At 34.0% G+C, this 16,331-nt stretch overlaps 1 protein-coding gene across 2 annotated transcripts in view; it reads right to left on the bottom strand.

Annotated features, from left to right (window-relative positions):
* The window catches only part of shc3 (SHC (Src homology 2 domain containing) transforming protein 3), a 38,628-nt gene that overhangs the window by 12,283 nt on the left and 10,014 nt on the right, over positions 1 to 16,331 (bottom strand). For both annotated transcript variants that reach the window (XM_073871533.1, XM_055180279.2), the window contains 5 exons: positions 10,471 to 10,541; positions 6,026 to 6,089; positions 2,107 to 2,226; positions 1,972 to 2,025; positions 1,152 to 1,203 (listed from right to left, as the gene is read on the bottom strand). In XM_073871533.1, the coding sequence (XP_073727634.1) occupies positions 1,152 to 1,203; positions 1,972 to 2,025; positions 2,107 to 2,226; positions 6,026 to 6,089; positions 10,471 to 10,541 (361 nt within the window). The remainder of the gene's footprint in view (positions 1 to 1,151; positions 1,204 to 1,971; positions 2,026 to 2,106; positions 2,227 to 6,025; positions 6,090 to 10,470; positions 10,542 to 16,331) is intronic.

Genomic DNA, 16,331 nt, shown 5'->3' with positions numbered 1-16,331 from the left:
ATTTTGAGCTTAAACTTTACATATGTACTCTAAGAACACCAAAGATTTATTTGACATCTTAAAAAAGTCTTGTGCCATGGCCACTTTAATATCTGAAGTATTAAATATCGGCAGATGGCGAAACGGATGGCGATTTGCTGACTCGCTCCTGTATAAAGGCTTCATTACGGGATCTTTTCTCTGACAACATCAAAAATGCATGAGAAAATACAGCGAGAGTTTAAAAACGTGACCTCTGTGCTGACAGGAAGCTATAAGATCCATGAAATAAAGAGAGAGAGCAAGAGAGAGACATACAGCAGACACAGAAATTGATTTTTCAATGCTAAATCCAGCTGTGGTGAGTTAATCAATCCCATGTGTTTGTCAATGTACTGTTACAAGCCAATCCAGTGTGGTAAACAAAGTAAAATGGCCCTCAGGAGCAGTAATGGGGATTTCACATAAAACTGTGGCTGACCGATATCAACCAATAAACATTTGGAGCACCAAAACTTACTTGTCTTTTAAAATATTCAGTTAGTATTGTAAAATAATTCACACTGTCCTAAACTCATGTCATGATGTTAAAGGTGCCAAAGAATGCTTTATTTAGTGCAAAAATTATCCAGAAATGTTTTACATGTCCATTTACAACCCCTTATAATGAAATGGTCTATTATTACCTTATTTAAAAGGGTCATGAATAATAATGTTGAGCTCTGCTCTGATTGGCTGTTTCTCAGAGCAGCTCCTTCAGTAGCTCTGTGTGTGTGCAAACAGATCTTATGTTTGAGTCTGTATCAGATGAAGATACAGAATTTGAGGAATAATCAATTGTTTGGAGATTGTTAATGGACGTTTCTGTAAGTTTGTGTTTTTTTCCGTATGGACCTGCAAAACATAACTGTAACGTCAATAGTAGAACTTCAGCCTAAACGCTAGCATATAGCATTAACTAGCATATAGACATGTTTTTAGCATTGTACCAACATTGTCATTAATTTAATGTTGGGGCGACTGTGACGTCATAGTTGGTGTTATGTTGAGATTGTTTTTTTTGCATGCAAGTGCATATGATGTACTATTCATCTATACCTACATAAATACAGTTTTACATTCTACGGCACCTTTCTACACAAATCAGAAAACACAAAAGATTAGAGAAATACCTCGACGATTAACTGGATCTTTCGCTACATACGCCACGAAGTCGGTCGTGTCCTGTTGACAAATGAGAGAGAAAATTATTTAACCCTGAACTGTTTCAACACCACATCTACAGTTTCTCATGTTTCAGATCATCATGATTTAATCTAAAGCTTTAATTTACAGGACCAGACGGGGTTAAACAATATTTTGCTGCATTATTACCCACCCTAGAAGTGAAAATTATTAAAATCAATTTTAGATGTATAAAATACCAGAAATGAATGACAGATGAAAACTCCAGTTAAAGGGGCCATGGCACAATACTTTTTTAAGATGTCAAATACATTTTTGGTGTCCCCAGAGCACATATGTGAAGTTTTAGCTCAAAATACCATATAAATAATTTTTTATAGTATGTTAAAATTGCCACTTTGTAGGTGTGTGCAAAAATATGCCGTTTTGTGTGTCATTTTAAATGCAAATGAGCGGTTTGTTGCAATTGAAACTCAATTGTGCTGTGAATTATTTTCTCTCTCTCTTTTTCTCTGCAATAAATGGCAGTGCTGTGATTGGATTAAGGGGCGGTATTATTATAATAAGAGCTCCTTATGACAGCCAAATTTCAACAACCTATTTTTTCATGTGCTTGTAGAGAATGTTTACCAAAACTAAGTTACTAGGTTGATCTTTTTCACATTTTCTTGGTTGATAGAAGCACTGGGGACCCAATCATAGCACTTATACATGGAAAAAGTCAGATTTTATGGCATGGCCCCTTTAAGACATTTTCTCTTAAATTATCATTAATCACTGGTGTGATGCGTCTGTGTGAAGTCTTACTGGATCTCCACCAGAAGCAAAAGAGATGGACTGCATGTGATGATTGGCTATTATCTGCGGAAACAGGAAGAAATATCATCCATCTGCAATACAACACTCGTATATGGGAGTGAGTGAGTGTGTGTGTGTGTGTACCTGTTTGGAGTCTGGTGTCATTAGGTTTAAACTGCTGGTTGAGATGTTGAGATTGATACTCATACCAGCAAACTGCAGGTTACTCTTTCCCAAAATACTGGACAGAAGTTTAGAGGGAGGCTGAAAGAGAGAAAGAGAGAGAGAGAAACATGAACCATGAATTTTTTTGTATTTTTGGATACATCATTTGGATACCCCATACAGTACATCAGTTGCATCACTAAATCAAAACAGCACGTCACAAAATCTCCACAATTCAAACATGCATTTCCTTTAATTTGGAAATGGACACAAGCGTGCAAATGCCTGCAATATTCACTGCAAAGAGGCGCATCACGCACATACATGCACGGCAGGAGGGAGCTGTGCTGATATCTGCTGCTCAGTACAGAATGAGTCACCACGATAACACTGTGCCCACACACACACACACACACACTTGTGCACAAACACACACAACACAAACAGACTGACACAAACACTCACACACTTGCACACACAGATTCAATCACACAGAAACACATTTGCACACTCATACATACACACACACACACTTGCACATAAACACTCGTGCACACTCGCACACACACATACTGCAGTGCACCATTTATTCCTCTATATTGCTTTTTATTTAATCTCTAACTGTGTAAGGCTTTGCTTTTAATCGTTTCCTGATTTATTTATTTATTCCAGATTTCCTTCCGGATCTTTCTGCACCCACCATCCGTCCCCCCTGCACTTCCTGTTCCAGGTTAACCAGACACAGACCAGGCTTAGCTAAAGCCAGGACTAGGCTTTATTTAAATTAAAATGTTCAAACATTTTTAGCATATAAATATGGCACTGGCATATTTTAAAGGGCACATATCATGAAAATCTGACTTTTTTCATGTTTAAGTGCTATAATTGGGTCCCCAGTTAAAAAGATTAACCAAGTAACTTAGATTTGGTAAACCATTCTCTGCAAAAAAATAAATAAAAATAGATAATTTAATTTTGGCTCCCCATGTGATGTCAGCAGGGGATAATGCACACAATTGAGTTTCAATGTCAACAAACCACCATTATGGTGATCAGTGTTGTCATCAGCTAATTGCATTTTAAAGGACACCTAAAAACGGCAAATTTTTGCTCACACCTACAAAGTGTCAATTTTAATATGTTATAATAAATTATCTATGGGGTATTTTAAGCTAAAATTTCACATATGTACTCTGGGGACACCAAACATTTATTTGACATCTTCAAAGAATTCTTGTGAGATGTCCCTTTTAAGATATGTCAGTGAAAGTTATTTTCAGTGTCTTAATCTAGGACTAGCCTTAAGCCTTGTCTGTGAAACCGGGGGTAAATGTGCTGCCATAGCACAGTGCGTTTTGTCTTTCATATCAGCACAAACACAACTCATTTCTCTACAGATGAGACTCAGAATCACTAAAGTCACTGCTCATGTAAAGCAGATGATAGATTGAGTTTTATTTCTGAGATGTTTTTTGTGCTATTGATTCGGGCAACAGTCATTTATTAAATGATCCAGACATGTGAAATAAAGCAGAAGTTAGCAGGTTTTGGTGTCTGGACCACAGCGGTAAAGTAATGCTGTACTGTTTAGTTCCAATACAGTAGCACAGGGCGGCTTGCTGAACCCTCGACAATCCTGAACTTTCAACTGCCCTGTGAGTAGTGTTGCAAAGAGGCGGCAAGTTTTCGGTAAATTTCCGGAAACTTTCTATGACAACTTACAGACGCTAGGACACATTTCTCAATACACAGTAAGCACAACAGAAGTCTATGTGGGCTAAAGTAAGGATCAATTATTATTGCTTTGGCACAAAATGCATTCAATGACTACATCTCTTAAATGTTATGAATTATTTTCTTACTCAGACACAACAACTGACAAAACTCTTTATACATACAGGCCAATTTGCACATGCTTACATACGGTTTTCAAAACTGTTAAACTTATGTTCAAAACAATAACATGATACACAACTGAATGAGACAGCAATATGCTACATTTCTACAGTAATATTTTAATGAAATATATTTCAAATCTTAAAATTAGATGCTATAAAAACAATTGGACAATTAGACCAGCCACAGCTGTCCACAGCCGAGTAGATTATCATTACTATCTGTATCAGTAGATGGTGTGTATACAAATTCTTGTATTTTGGAATTACGCAATGAATAAATAAATAAATAAATAAATAAACGACATAAAATTAGGGATGCACCGATAGGATTTTTTTTGGTCCGATACCGATTTAAACAGACAACTTCTGGCCGATACCGATATTAAACACTTATATACAATACTATACAGTTGGTCTATTAGCTAGTTTATTTCTGCATCAAATTATTTTTACTGAACATGGATTGGATCTAATTAACATTCAACTGACCAACATAATAAGAGAGGCACAAATTAAGCTAAAACAAATATAATAAGGCAGCATGACAACCCTCAAAGGTGGTTTTTGCTATTCAGCATTTATTTTATTATAACACATTTTTTTTTACATATAATGGATTTATTTATGCAGTTAATTAATAAACAATCGGTATCGGCCTTTCTCGTGCTATTGCCGATATGCCGATGGTTTCAAATTCAGCAAAAATCGGCCGATAAATATCGGCGGCCGATACATCGATGCATCACTACATAAAATATTGATGAATTCTGCAGCATGTCTGATTCATTCCAGTAGCATATATTGTAGTGAATTATAAACAGAGATGCGTCCTTGTTTTACACAAGAAAACATTTTATAATGCTCCATGTTGTTAGTGTTTTTTAGGTCATTGCTTTGTGGGTGACAAAGTGTGTAGGTTGGCTGTCAACCTTTGCTAGTGTTTTGAGACCTGAATAAAGCGTTTTGGTAGTTGTAGTGCATTTTGAATGTGAAATGAACTGCTTTGCCAAGCTGAAAGTTGGTAAGGAGAACTGTGTAAAGTTTTGCAAAAGTGACCTAAGTATTGAGAAATGTGTCCTAGCTTCTGTAAAAAACTGTAATCTGGGGAATTTTAAAAATATACCAAATTGGAAACTTAACAGGAATTTATGAGAATTATTTGAAAATTTTGGAAAAATGTATATAAACTATATCATATACAAACATAAATAAACATTTTGTTTGGTCATAAGCAGACATGCATGCAAGGTACACTCTCAGAAATAAAGGTACAAAAGTTGTCACTGGGGCAGTACCCTTTCAAAAAGGTACACCTTTACCCAAAGAGTACATATTAGTACTTTGAACTGCCAAAATGTACCTTTAAAGGTACATATTTGTACCTAAATGGTACATATTAGGACCTTTTTTAAAGGGTACTGCCCCAGTGACAGCTTCGTACCTTTATTTTTGACAGTGTAATACAAATTTTGAAGAATCCTGATACATACACTTATCAAGCATGGATTTATTTGATCAAAAATCCTTCCGAAATCATTCTAATACACTAGCTTACACACAGCACAAATGTAATTTCTGTGAATACATGCAAAAATTGACATTTTTTAATTATTTTTTGTGCAGGCTTCAAGAAATGATCTGTGCATGTTATGGAAGAATAAGCAGTTTGCAGTGTGCATGTGACTGAGGAATATGCAAGGTAGATGTTCAACTGAAACTGCATTAAATCTTGTTGTTTTAAACTAAATTATGCTGCATTTTTTTAATTCCCAGTTTATTTCCATTAATTCCCATGGAAAGTTTCCAGCCATGAAAATTCCCAGAATTTTGCAACCCTAGCTGTGAGATGAACTGTATATAGCATCAATGTTTGGGTTTGATTACTGGATTTTTTTCTCTGTTCTTTATTGAATCAGTTAATATATTAATGCAGACTGTACATGCAAATATTTTTTTCATATACAATAAATATATCTTTCTGTTTGTCTCTCTCTCTCTACCTTTTTCTTGCGCAGAGCTCCTTTGGCAGCAGGGACAGCTTCACACACCAGACTGATCGCCTCCCTGTGGAAAAAAAAATTAAAAAATTATGGCAGAAGTAACTTTAGTGTTTAGTTGAATTCGCTGTTTTCACATGGGCAACCTGGTTGATATATCACTGTATTACTATTAAAGGCGCAATATGTTATTTCACCAACAACGACGGCGTAGCTTGATGATGCTGTAAAAGATTGTGTAATGATGGGAGTTGTAGTCTTCACCTTTACTGTCGATAGGAATCAATCCAGACTCACAAACAGTGTTGGGGGTAACGCATTACAAGTAACTTGAGTTACGTAATAATATTACTTTTCTGAAGTAACGAGTAAAGTAACGCATTACTTTTTAAATGTACACATTAATATTTGAGTTACTTTTTCAAAAAAGTAACTCAAGTTACTTTTTTAGTTTAATTAATTTGATAAAAAAATATGTACTGAATTAAACTAAACGTATGCACTCTCTGTGCCTGTGTGGAAACAGTTTGAGTCAGAAACTAAGATGGCAGGCCAGAGCTAAACATTTTTGTGATGAAATATGCAATTTCTGAATGCAGAACTTTTCAGTCATAAAAACACCTGCAAGGCCTGAAAGAGATCAAGCTTTAGCCAAGAAAAAGTAACGCAAAAGTAACTAAAAGTAACGTAAGCATTACTTTCCATGAAAAGTAACTAAGTAATGCAATTAGTTACTTTTTTTGGGAGTAACTTAATATTGTAATGCATTACTTTTAAAAGTAACTTTCCCCAACACTGCTCACAAATCATGTCCATGGATGACGTAATGAAATGAAGTTGTATTATCTTTACATCGGAATGTAGACAAAGTATTATATACGCATTAGGCGCTGCTCAGAACGTTCGACAATATCAGTACGACAAGTTCGACGCAACAGTACTGCTTTGGATTCTGCTTATCACAGGACCATCGGTCTGCGCAGTGCCACATGAAGTCAAACACATCCAGGGGCGTCATGCACCACTTATTTTTAAGGGGGCACATCGTGCACAGCTCAACGTAATTTGTGCATAAACAGATATTAAAATAAAAATTATAGAGCGTTCACAGTCATTTCCTTGGCACTCCCACTTACATTTATACATTTCTTCTGAGCCCCCCTGCCTTCATGTAAAAACCACAAAAATAATTGTGTTGACCAACTTTTGTGTCAAATACGTAAATCGGAGTAATGACATGCAGAAGTTACATCTGAAATGGCATTTCTGTTTATTTACGTTCTGTTTAATGACTTCTCAATTGTGCCATTAATGCATTAACTATGCGTTATGCTATAAAATACATTTAAATTTTAAATGCATTAAGTATATAAACAATGAAAATTGTATAAATCAACAGTCACGTGATTGATGTTAATGCAAAACACTGCAAAAGCAATAATGCTGTAATCTAAAATTTTTATTTATTTTTAACTTGATTTTAATTGCAATTATACAAAACTTTAAAAATATGTTTGTATAAACTTATTGGAGGTAAAAATTTGACCTCATGCTGTATGTGAACTCTGGTGTTGTATCTAGAAATTAATCTAGAAATTTACTAATACAATGTCAAGACATTTTTATCCATACATTTTTTACACATCGAGGGTTAACTGCACATTACCGTACTCGGGTTTGGAAAGTTGTAAAAAATTCTGTTAAAGTTGCAGTGTGTAAATTTTAGCGGCATCTAGAGGTGAGGTTGTGAATTGCAACCAACGGCTCAGTCCACTGCTCACCTCTTGCTTTTGAAACACATAGAGAAGCTACGGTAGCCGCCACCGGACAAACATGTCATCGTTGGAGAAACCTTAGTAAAAAAAGTTTGTCTGTTAAGGGCTTCTGTAGAAACATGGCGGCCCAAAATGGCGGCTTCCATGTAAAGGGACCCTCGGTGTATGTAGATAAAAACGTCTCATTCTAAGGCAGATAACAAATAACGGTTCATTATGAAAGGTCTTTATACACCCCTGATAATATAGTTTTGTATATTATTTTGCATTTCTGTCAAGAGATCCTTCTAAAAATTACACACTGCACCTTTAACGTTTTAATTTGTTCAGATAACAAATTGCAGCAGCAAGGATCCCGCGAACACGCTCAAATGCTAATAATGTCTGCGACTGCCCTGTTTCCATCTAATTGAAGCGACATGTAACATAATAAAAAAAAAAACATAAAAATGGCGAAAATCTCTGAAAAGTGACGAGAATGCAGCACAGAACTGATAATATGGTACATATTAAACCAATAAAAAGACAAGTAACAGACACCATTGACAGGTGACCCTATGAACAGGGGTGGAGCTCTGGTTAATACGGCAAATTTTCTGAATTCAAACATTGTTCAAAACATTTGTAATATTGCGAGTACACATGGGCTAGTAATTTTAATATGAAAATCTTACATATTGTGCCTTTAATACTTTCACAAAACAAAGAGTAAACATGCATTTCTGATAAGGAGGGCACAACTATACAACCCTCTTTGCAATAAAGTAAGACAGTAAATATTTAGATGTATCCTGTCTGTGTTTGTTACACTTCATTTGTATGTGTTTGTGTGAATGTTACAGGAAGTCAGGCAGTAAAGAGGATGTGACATGTTGCTAACGCTAGCTCTCTGTCTGCAGCCCACACAACATCCAGCATTCAATAAACAAGCGGCATCCGCCGGGAGCCAATGCACCGTTTTTACACATCAGTCATCAGTGCACAAACGAACGACTACTTTCACATGACATGTGCTCATTTTAGCAATGATACATTCATATTTGACACCAGATACATAGACGATATGGAAAGTTTAAAAGACACAAAGTTGAAAACATGATGAAAAGCAACACAGGGCCATTAGCGGTGATGTAACCTAAAATCACAGTATGATAGCTATAAATATATAAAATAAATATATTTACACGATCAGCAAAATGTTTGGACACACCTGAATGAATTTGCTTATTATGATCAAAAACCCTCTGATCTAAAGGCTGATCCTAATGCTTTATGTTCAGCTTTGCAAAGACAAAGTGCATATCAAATGTACATACTTCATTTTGTAATGGATGATTAATTAATTAATAATTAATGGTGGAATGAAAAGAAGAGGAACACCAATCGGTTAAAAAAATTTGTTTGAGAAAACAAACAGAAGTGTGAAGAGCTGTGATCATGACCAAATCTTAAATACAAGTGTGCAAAACTTTTAAATAATACTTTTTTAAGAGAAATGTACATTTACATGTAAGCATTTAGCAAACTTTTATCCAAAGTGAAAAAAACAGCAAAGCAATTTGTCAAGGGAAAGTGCATTACAAAGTCACTTTTAGCTAATGAAGTTACAATATAATACAATAATTTATCAACATAAACATAATTGAACAACTTGGCAGCAAACACAACCCTCATGCTCTATAATCTACATGTTATTTAATAATATAAATTATAATATGTTACTATTATACAATGTTAATATATTAATATTAATATATTAATGTTAATGTTATTTTAATATTATGTTAATATGTTAATAATATACATGTTATGTAATCTTTGTGTTGCAGTAAATCAAAATAATTCATCTATTCAGTTTACCGAAAATAGCACGTCAAAGGTTCATGTAGTTTTTAAAGTCTCCATTAAGTGGTTTCAATGATTTTAACTCATTCACCGCCAGCCTTTTTGAGAAAAGTTGCCCACCTGCATTTTTGTGATTTTAACAAAAGTTTCACAAAATTCCTTGCAGGAAAAATTATCTTCTATAAATATATAAACATATAAATATCAAATTAAAGAACACACCCTCTGCTTTCAAACAAACAATAAACAAACAAACAAAATGGGGGAAAAACGTTTCATAATATATTTACTTTTTCCACTTAATTTAACCACTGAAATATGGATATTTCTCTTCAAAAATACAACATTATGAGCAAAAAGCTTAAAAAATTGCGTTTTTGTAAAGTAATTTATGTTAGAGATCAGACTCAGAATGACTATCAAACATAAAGGCAGTTCAAATAAATCATTAAATCTTTTTAACTTCCGTTTTTGATAAATTCGGTTTGGCGCCATCTAGTGGAATTACAATTTCACTTTGAAATTCGTCCAGAAAGGCATATTTATTAGTTAAATATTTACTGATAATTGTGATTCGCATGCAGTTTTGCTCTGTGAATCACACATCTTCAGCGTGTTACATGTGCTCTGGAAAAAGAGGGAGCAAACTAGTACGTCTACACCACCGAAAACGTGCTGTATCTAATTCTGATTTAAAACCGTTATGTTTGTTATTTTGATAATGTTTCACTTTTTACTTCAAAGTGGTGAAAGACATGAGACATAAATGGGCTTCTGGTCTGTGCGTGTTCATGTTTTGTAGGAGGCGTGGCACATTTTGCACATTACCGTGTGATTTGGGATCGCGTGGTGAAGTCCAGAGATCTCATGGAACGAAGAACTTCAATACAGCCCAAGTACTAAAACAGAAAAACAAGAGGATCATATTAAAACAGCCGCTCATTCAAACAAACTTTAGCTGTCAAAAATCTAAACATTTACAAATGATCAAAACATTTTTATCTTTGCAATAATGTGCAGTGATGAAACAATAAAGCACACAATCTAACATTTTTTCACCAGAAAGTAGGGCTGCAAAATATACTGAAATTAGCAAATGTTAATATTGCAATTGTACACAATAACTGAATGATTTAATACTTTATGTATAGTCAAAGTTTTAGATGAAGCTTTATTTTCCAAAAAACTATGTAGGTTATTTAATTTTCGCTTTTAAAAAATATTGTAATACTATTTAAATGGATGCTACAAACCTAAAAGATTATCATATCGCATTGTGTACATCGCTTTCAGTGGTGTGTTTATCCACCAAGCAAATCACGCAATTGCGTGAGGCCCTGCGGGCAACAAGCGGTTAACTTAATTAATGATTTCGGCCCAGATACATAGAAAAACTGACAGCGGACAAAAAAACAGACAACGGACAAAAAGAAGACTCTTGCTTAAGGCAGTGGGCTATAAAAAAATATTGATACAGCTAACTATCGTGATAATTTTTCCACGATAGTGTGTCGATATTTTAAACTCTACTATCGATATTTTAAAACAAACATTAAATCTCTCTGTGTGCATGAAACGACCTCCTCCGCCACTGCTATAGTTGTCTGTCATATGGGTGATTCTCACGAAACCATTGAAACACCACGGCACTAATGATTTTAGCTTTAAAATGTGTAATATAGTAACATTAAAAAGCATCAGAATTAACACAATACTGTGTTCTATCTTGCACAATGTGTGATTTCAACATAAGAATTTATAATTGTAAATTTTATCTCATTTTCTGCTGAAATTCTCATTACCGCAATGTGTCCGGCTGTGTTTGAACATGCGTTATGTTGTAATTTAATCAAATTAACACAAAAATTAAGAAAAATAGACTACTTTAGATGACAGAAAAAATATTTACTGAATATTCATGTATAATAATAATGAAGAAAAATTAGGAAAATGATGTGTCCATGCCTGATGTTCTCATCCTCCGCAACACTTTTTGAGAACAGTTTAAGCACACATACAGAATTTTAATAAAGTTTGATTTTGAGTGACCAAGCACATGGACCAGTTACTTCAAGATGGCTACCAGGTAAGATCATTTTTTTACAGTTAATTTGAAATATTGTCTTGTCAGAATGCTTACACAACATTTTGATTATCATTACCGCAACAGATGCTTATTAAATGTTAATTTAATTAATAGAAGCATAATACTTTGATTTTAAATGCATGTGCAGAATCTCCAAATTATGTTCTTTCAGGTTTGTCATGTCATTTTGAAAATATGTCAGTGTTGATGTTTTCTGACTGTTGCGGTAATGAGATTTTTTTAGGACTAATTTTTTTAATTATGTTACAAAAAGTGTTAAATGATAAGTAAAAGTTTTTAAATTAATGTTCCCATTTACTCCAGACATTGTTTTCAATGTCTGGTGGGAAAAAAAGTAAATTTAAGCAATTTTTACATTTTCATGCTAGACATTTTTAAAACCAAGTTTTCGTGAGAATCACCCATATACGGCCATTGGGCCAATGTCTCAGAAGTCAGCAGGAGTGAGAAAATGGCAGAAAATTTAAAAACGCCTGCAGCTTTCAAAGTCGACGTGTGGAAGCACTTTGGCTTTAAAAAAAGTTATATTTTTTTAAATTTTTGATTAAAAAAAAGAAAAAGAATAGCAATGAATCACAACAGGCAACGTATTGTATCATATCGTGATACATTGTATCATGGCCCATGTATTGTGATATGTATCGTATCGTGGTTGGTTTCCCAACTGGGAGCGCGGTAAGCATAGCTTCGAAAGTATGTTGCGTTTATTCAGACCCAAATCTAAGCCACTCATATAAAGAACGCGCAAGCAAGAGATCTGCGAGTATGCGCGTAAAATAATAATTACGCACGGAAAAGCATTCTTGCGAGGGCGCATATAAGCTAGTTCACGAGCAAAAAAGACTCCACGCGAAAGAGCACACATATGCAGTCACATGTGCAAGTGCTGGGATGAGCGCTCGCTCGACTCTCTCTCTGCTCTCGCAAATGCACAACATTCACTCGATCATCAAGTTGACTTTTGTGACTTTGGGCGGCACATTTTATTGTTGGTTTGATCAGTGACACGCATAATCTTTTGTTCCACACTTGTAGTGAAATACAACATGATAGGCTATAAAGACACCACGCGGAGGTTTAAATCACGCAGAAAATACATGAATCATATTCTGTATCATATCAAAATTTCATCTTTAGTGTTTGTCTAGTCTATATGCTTGGTGTATCTCACAGTAAGTTTGTTTCTGCAATATGAAAATGAGAGTTATGTGATTCCCAGGCAATAAGTTTACAATGTCATTTCTGGTGTTTGTTTGTTCAGTTTGTTATCAGTCTGAATCATAATCCAGTGCTTGTTTTTTAGTAAGATTACACACACTGCAGTACTGTATTAATTACATTGTTTTAAATACATCTTATATAAGGAGTTTGCAAGCAAAAGATATATCTGAGATGGACTTGAAAATATTTGGGAACCACTGGCTCAAGACCTTTAGTTTTTTTAGAGAATGATAATTTTTGAGACATTGTGCACTATTTGCATCTTTAAACCAAGAATTTTTGTCTTATAACAAATTGTAACAATTTTCTATTATGTTAAGCAGTTCAAAATAAAATAAATCTTGTTTATATTTGTCTAACTTAATTCTATATACTCAACATTACTGTTGTGCAATTAAAAACCTTAGGCAATATGGGGGGGGGGGGGCTTGGACTTTGCATAGGGCCCCCAAAATAATAAACAAATTATTGCATACTGCCTTTTTCTTCAATTTTGTGCAGCCCTTTCAGAGAAAAGAGAAAGCGATTTGTTTACTAGCCAAGTCTGTGTCCAGGTAGACCTTCTAGTCTTAACTAAAGCTTTATCATGTGACCTCTGGAACGGCCAATAGGATTCAGCCAATTCAATCTGGATTTGTCTACAAAATAAATAAATAAATAAATAAATCGCTCAGAAAGTCTGACACACAACACATGCACTATAATATATTAGACTATTATTAGATATTATAAATATAGTATAATGCATAATAATAAAATTACCAACCTTACATTCAACAATTAAATATCTAATAAAAAATTAGTAGATCAGGTGTCAGCAGGAAACAACACCAATTCCCTCCTTGTCGATGACATCATACATAACAGTGACATCACATCAACACATCTCACCGCTGAATGACTCACTCACAGATTCTCGCTAACTAACTTCTCTTTACTAAATGAATGAGTCACCTGTCTAACCCTCCCCTCACCTGCAGCGAGCAACTCTGAAGTGTCTCACCTCCACAGACAAATCCAGTTTATCAATGGTTTTTAGATTTACCTTCACCAGTGTTATGCACAAATATTTCACCAATGAAAACTAGTGCTGATTAGTTAAGTTTATTCAAATGGCTTATGAAAAATTTGTGACGTACTGTCTGGTTTTTATTGCCCAAATCAATTCGCCGGTGTTCGAATGAAAGCTCAAAAGGAAATGAGTGCGGAAGAGGATGAATGAGTCAGGGCAACGTTTTGCATAGTATCTGCTTAAACTCTCTGATAAAGTATTTAAGCTTTGTTGAGACGTTTGGGGTTAGATTAATCCAGGGTTTAGTTATATTAGGATATTTAAGTAGGTTTTACAAAACAAAACAATGCCAATGATATATGTTGAGATATATCAGTACAAGGTGTTTTTAAATTAAGGTATGTATGCAGTGTGAATTTATTTTATAAAAACAGATCCATGTTGCTGGATGTTAATATATTTTCCATAATTCACATGCACAAACACTTTAAGTTAAGCTAGATTTCATAAAACAGGTAATACACAGCTCCTGACATGTGAAATGAGGTCAACAGTACTTCTCTATGTGTGCTGTACAGTTAAATAGAAATAGTAGAAAGGTTTGGTTATTATTAAAAAAGCCACAACATTACCATCACTGTAAATCACTAAATCAAGCAAGTATTCAACGTAAAGTCCACTGTCTATCCAAACAGCATCCCGTTCAGAGTCAGTCAATGTCAACAGCTGTCCTTTTAGTCAAATGGACCATAGTGTGTTTGTGTGTCTGCCTTCAGGGTCGTTCAATAAATGAACTGTAAAAAGTAACACAAACCCAGATACCATGGTGGTCTTGTACGGATGGACACTGACGACTTTTACCATCAACCTATTAAAAAACACAACAAACGCTAACGAAGAGCTGTAAAAATATGATTTGTTTCTGTTGTTCTTTGTATAAACCAATACATTTTAATAAACCAATAAATTGTTCGTTCTTTGATTCTACAGCAGAAAGAAAAACCTGGTAGGGTATAATGCATGATTCATCTGTCACGAATCAGAGTCATCTTCAGCTAAATTAAGCCTCGATGTTTACAGTCAATGATCGTAAACATGCTTAAAATGTGACATTGGCCAGTTTGAACTTAAAGCACACAATGTCGAAAAGCAAATAATGTGCTAAATAGGGTTAATAATTTTCTATTTCTTTTCCAATTATTTATGATTTAATGCTTGTTGAAATTCAAAGATTTAAAACAACTCTTTAATAAGAGAATCGATAGACGGATATTTTCATGCAACTCCAATTAAAAGTGCACGTTCACTATTAGTGGTCGGCCGATATGAGGTTTTGTAATGATACCGATATGGAGAAATAACATAAATGTAAATAAGAAAAACAGAAAAATGGGGGGAAATTATGTATAAAATATACTCTTTTTAAGTACCTGAAAAATAATTATCTGTACCTCGGATCTAACAATTTATACTGTAAAAATTCCTTGTTGCACTCAAATTTTTAAGTTTAATCAACTTAAATTTACAATTAATGTGAACTTTCTTGACTTGTAAGGAGTTGCTATAAATTATAAAAAATTGAAATAACTAATAATAAGCCAATTCAACTTTATTTTAGTGCTGGCAAAGATTAATCGCGATTAATCAAATACAAAATAAAAGCGTTTTGTAACATAACATACAAGTGTGTTATGTGTGTAATTATTATGTATACACACTAGGCATGGGCCGGTATAAGATTCTGACGGTATGATAACCTTTAGCAAAATACCACGGTTTCACAGTGTTGTGGTATTGCCTTTAAATTATAATATGCTTTCAAAAAATATATTATTTTTTCATAATGTATATTAAATGTAAACATCAAATCAATTACATGACTTAATGATTTAATGAATTTTGTATAAACACAGCTCATACCTTGGATACGGTATCACAGAACATTTTAGTGGTTTTGAAACCTTGACTGTTTAAAACCTCAGTATACCTTAAACGGGTAACCGGCCCATGCCTAATACACACATTTATTTATGTATTTAAGTAACATTTATGTGTGTATATATACTTATTTATATTTTTATATATTATATATTATATACACTTTTTTTTAATATATACATAAAAAATTCTGAAATGTATACATGTGTGTGTGTTTAAATATACATAATAATTACACACAGCACACACACATATATTATGCAAAAAGTAACTTTAATTTTGTATGCGATTAATCGCGATTAATAATCGCAATTAATCTTTGCCCAGCACTACTTTATTTGTATAATTTATAGCAACTCCTCAGTAGTCGAGAAAGTTTAAATTAATTGTAAATTCAAGTTTGAATAGGTA

This window comes from Misgurnus anguillicaudatus, chromosome 9, assembly GCF_027580225.2.
Source record: "Misgurnus anguillicaudatus chromosome 9, ASM2758022v2, whole genome shotgun sequence".
Lineage (NCBI taxonomy): Eukaryota > Metazoa > Chordata > Actinopteri > Cypriniformes > Cobitidae > Misgurnus > Misgurnus anguillicaudatus.
The sequence above is the reverse complement of the archived record's forward strand: the minus strand, read 5'-3'. Positions and strand labels throughout refer to the sequence as shown.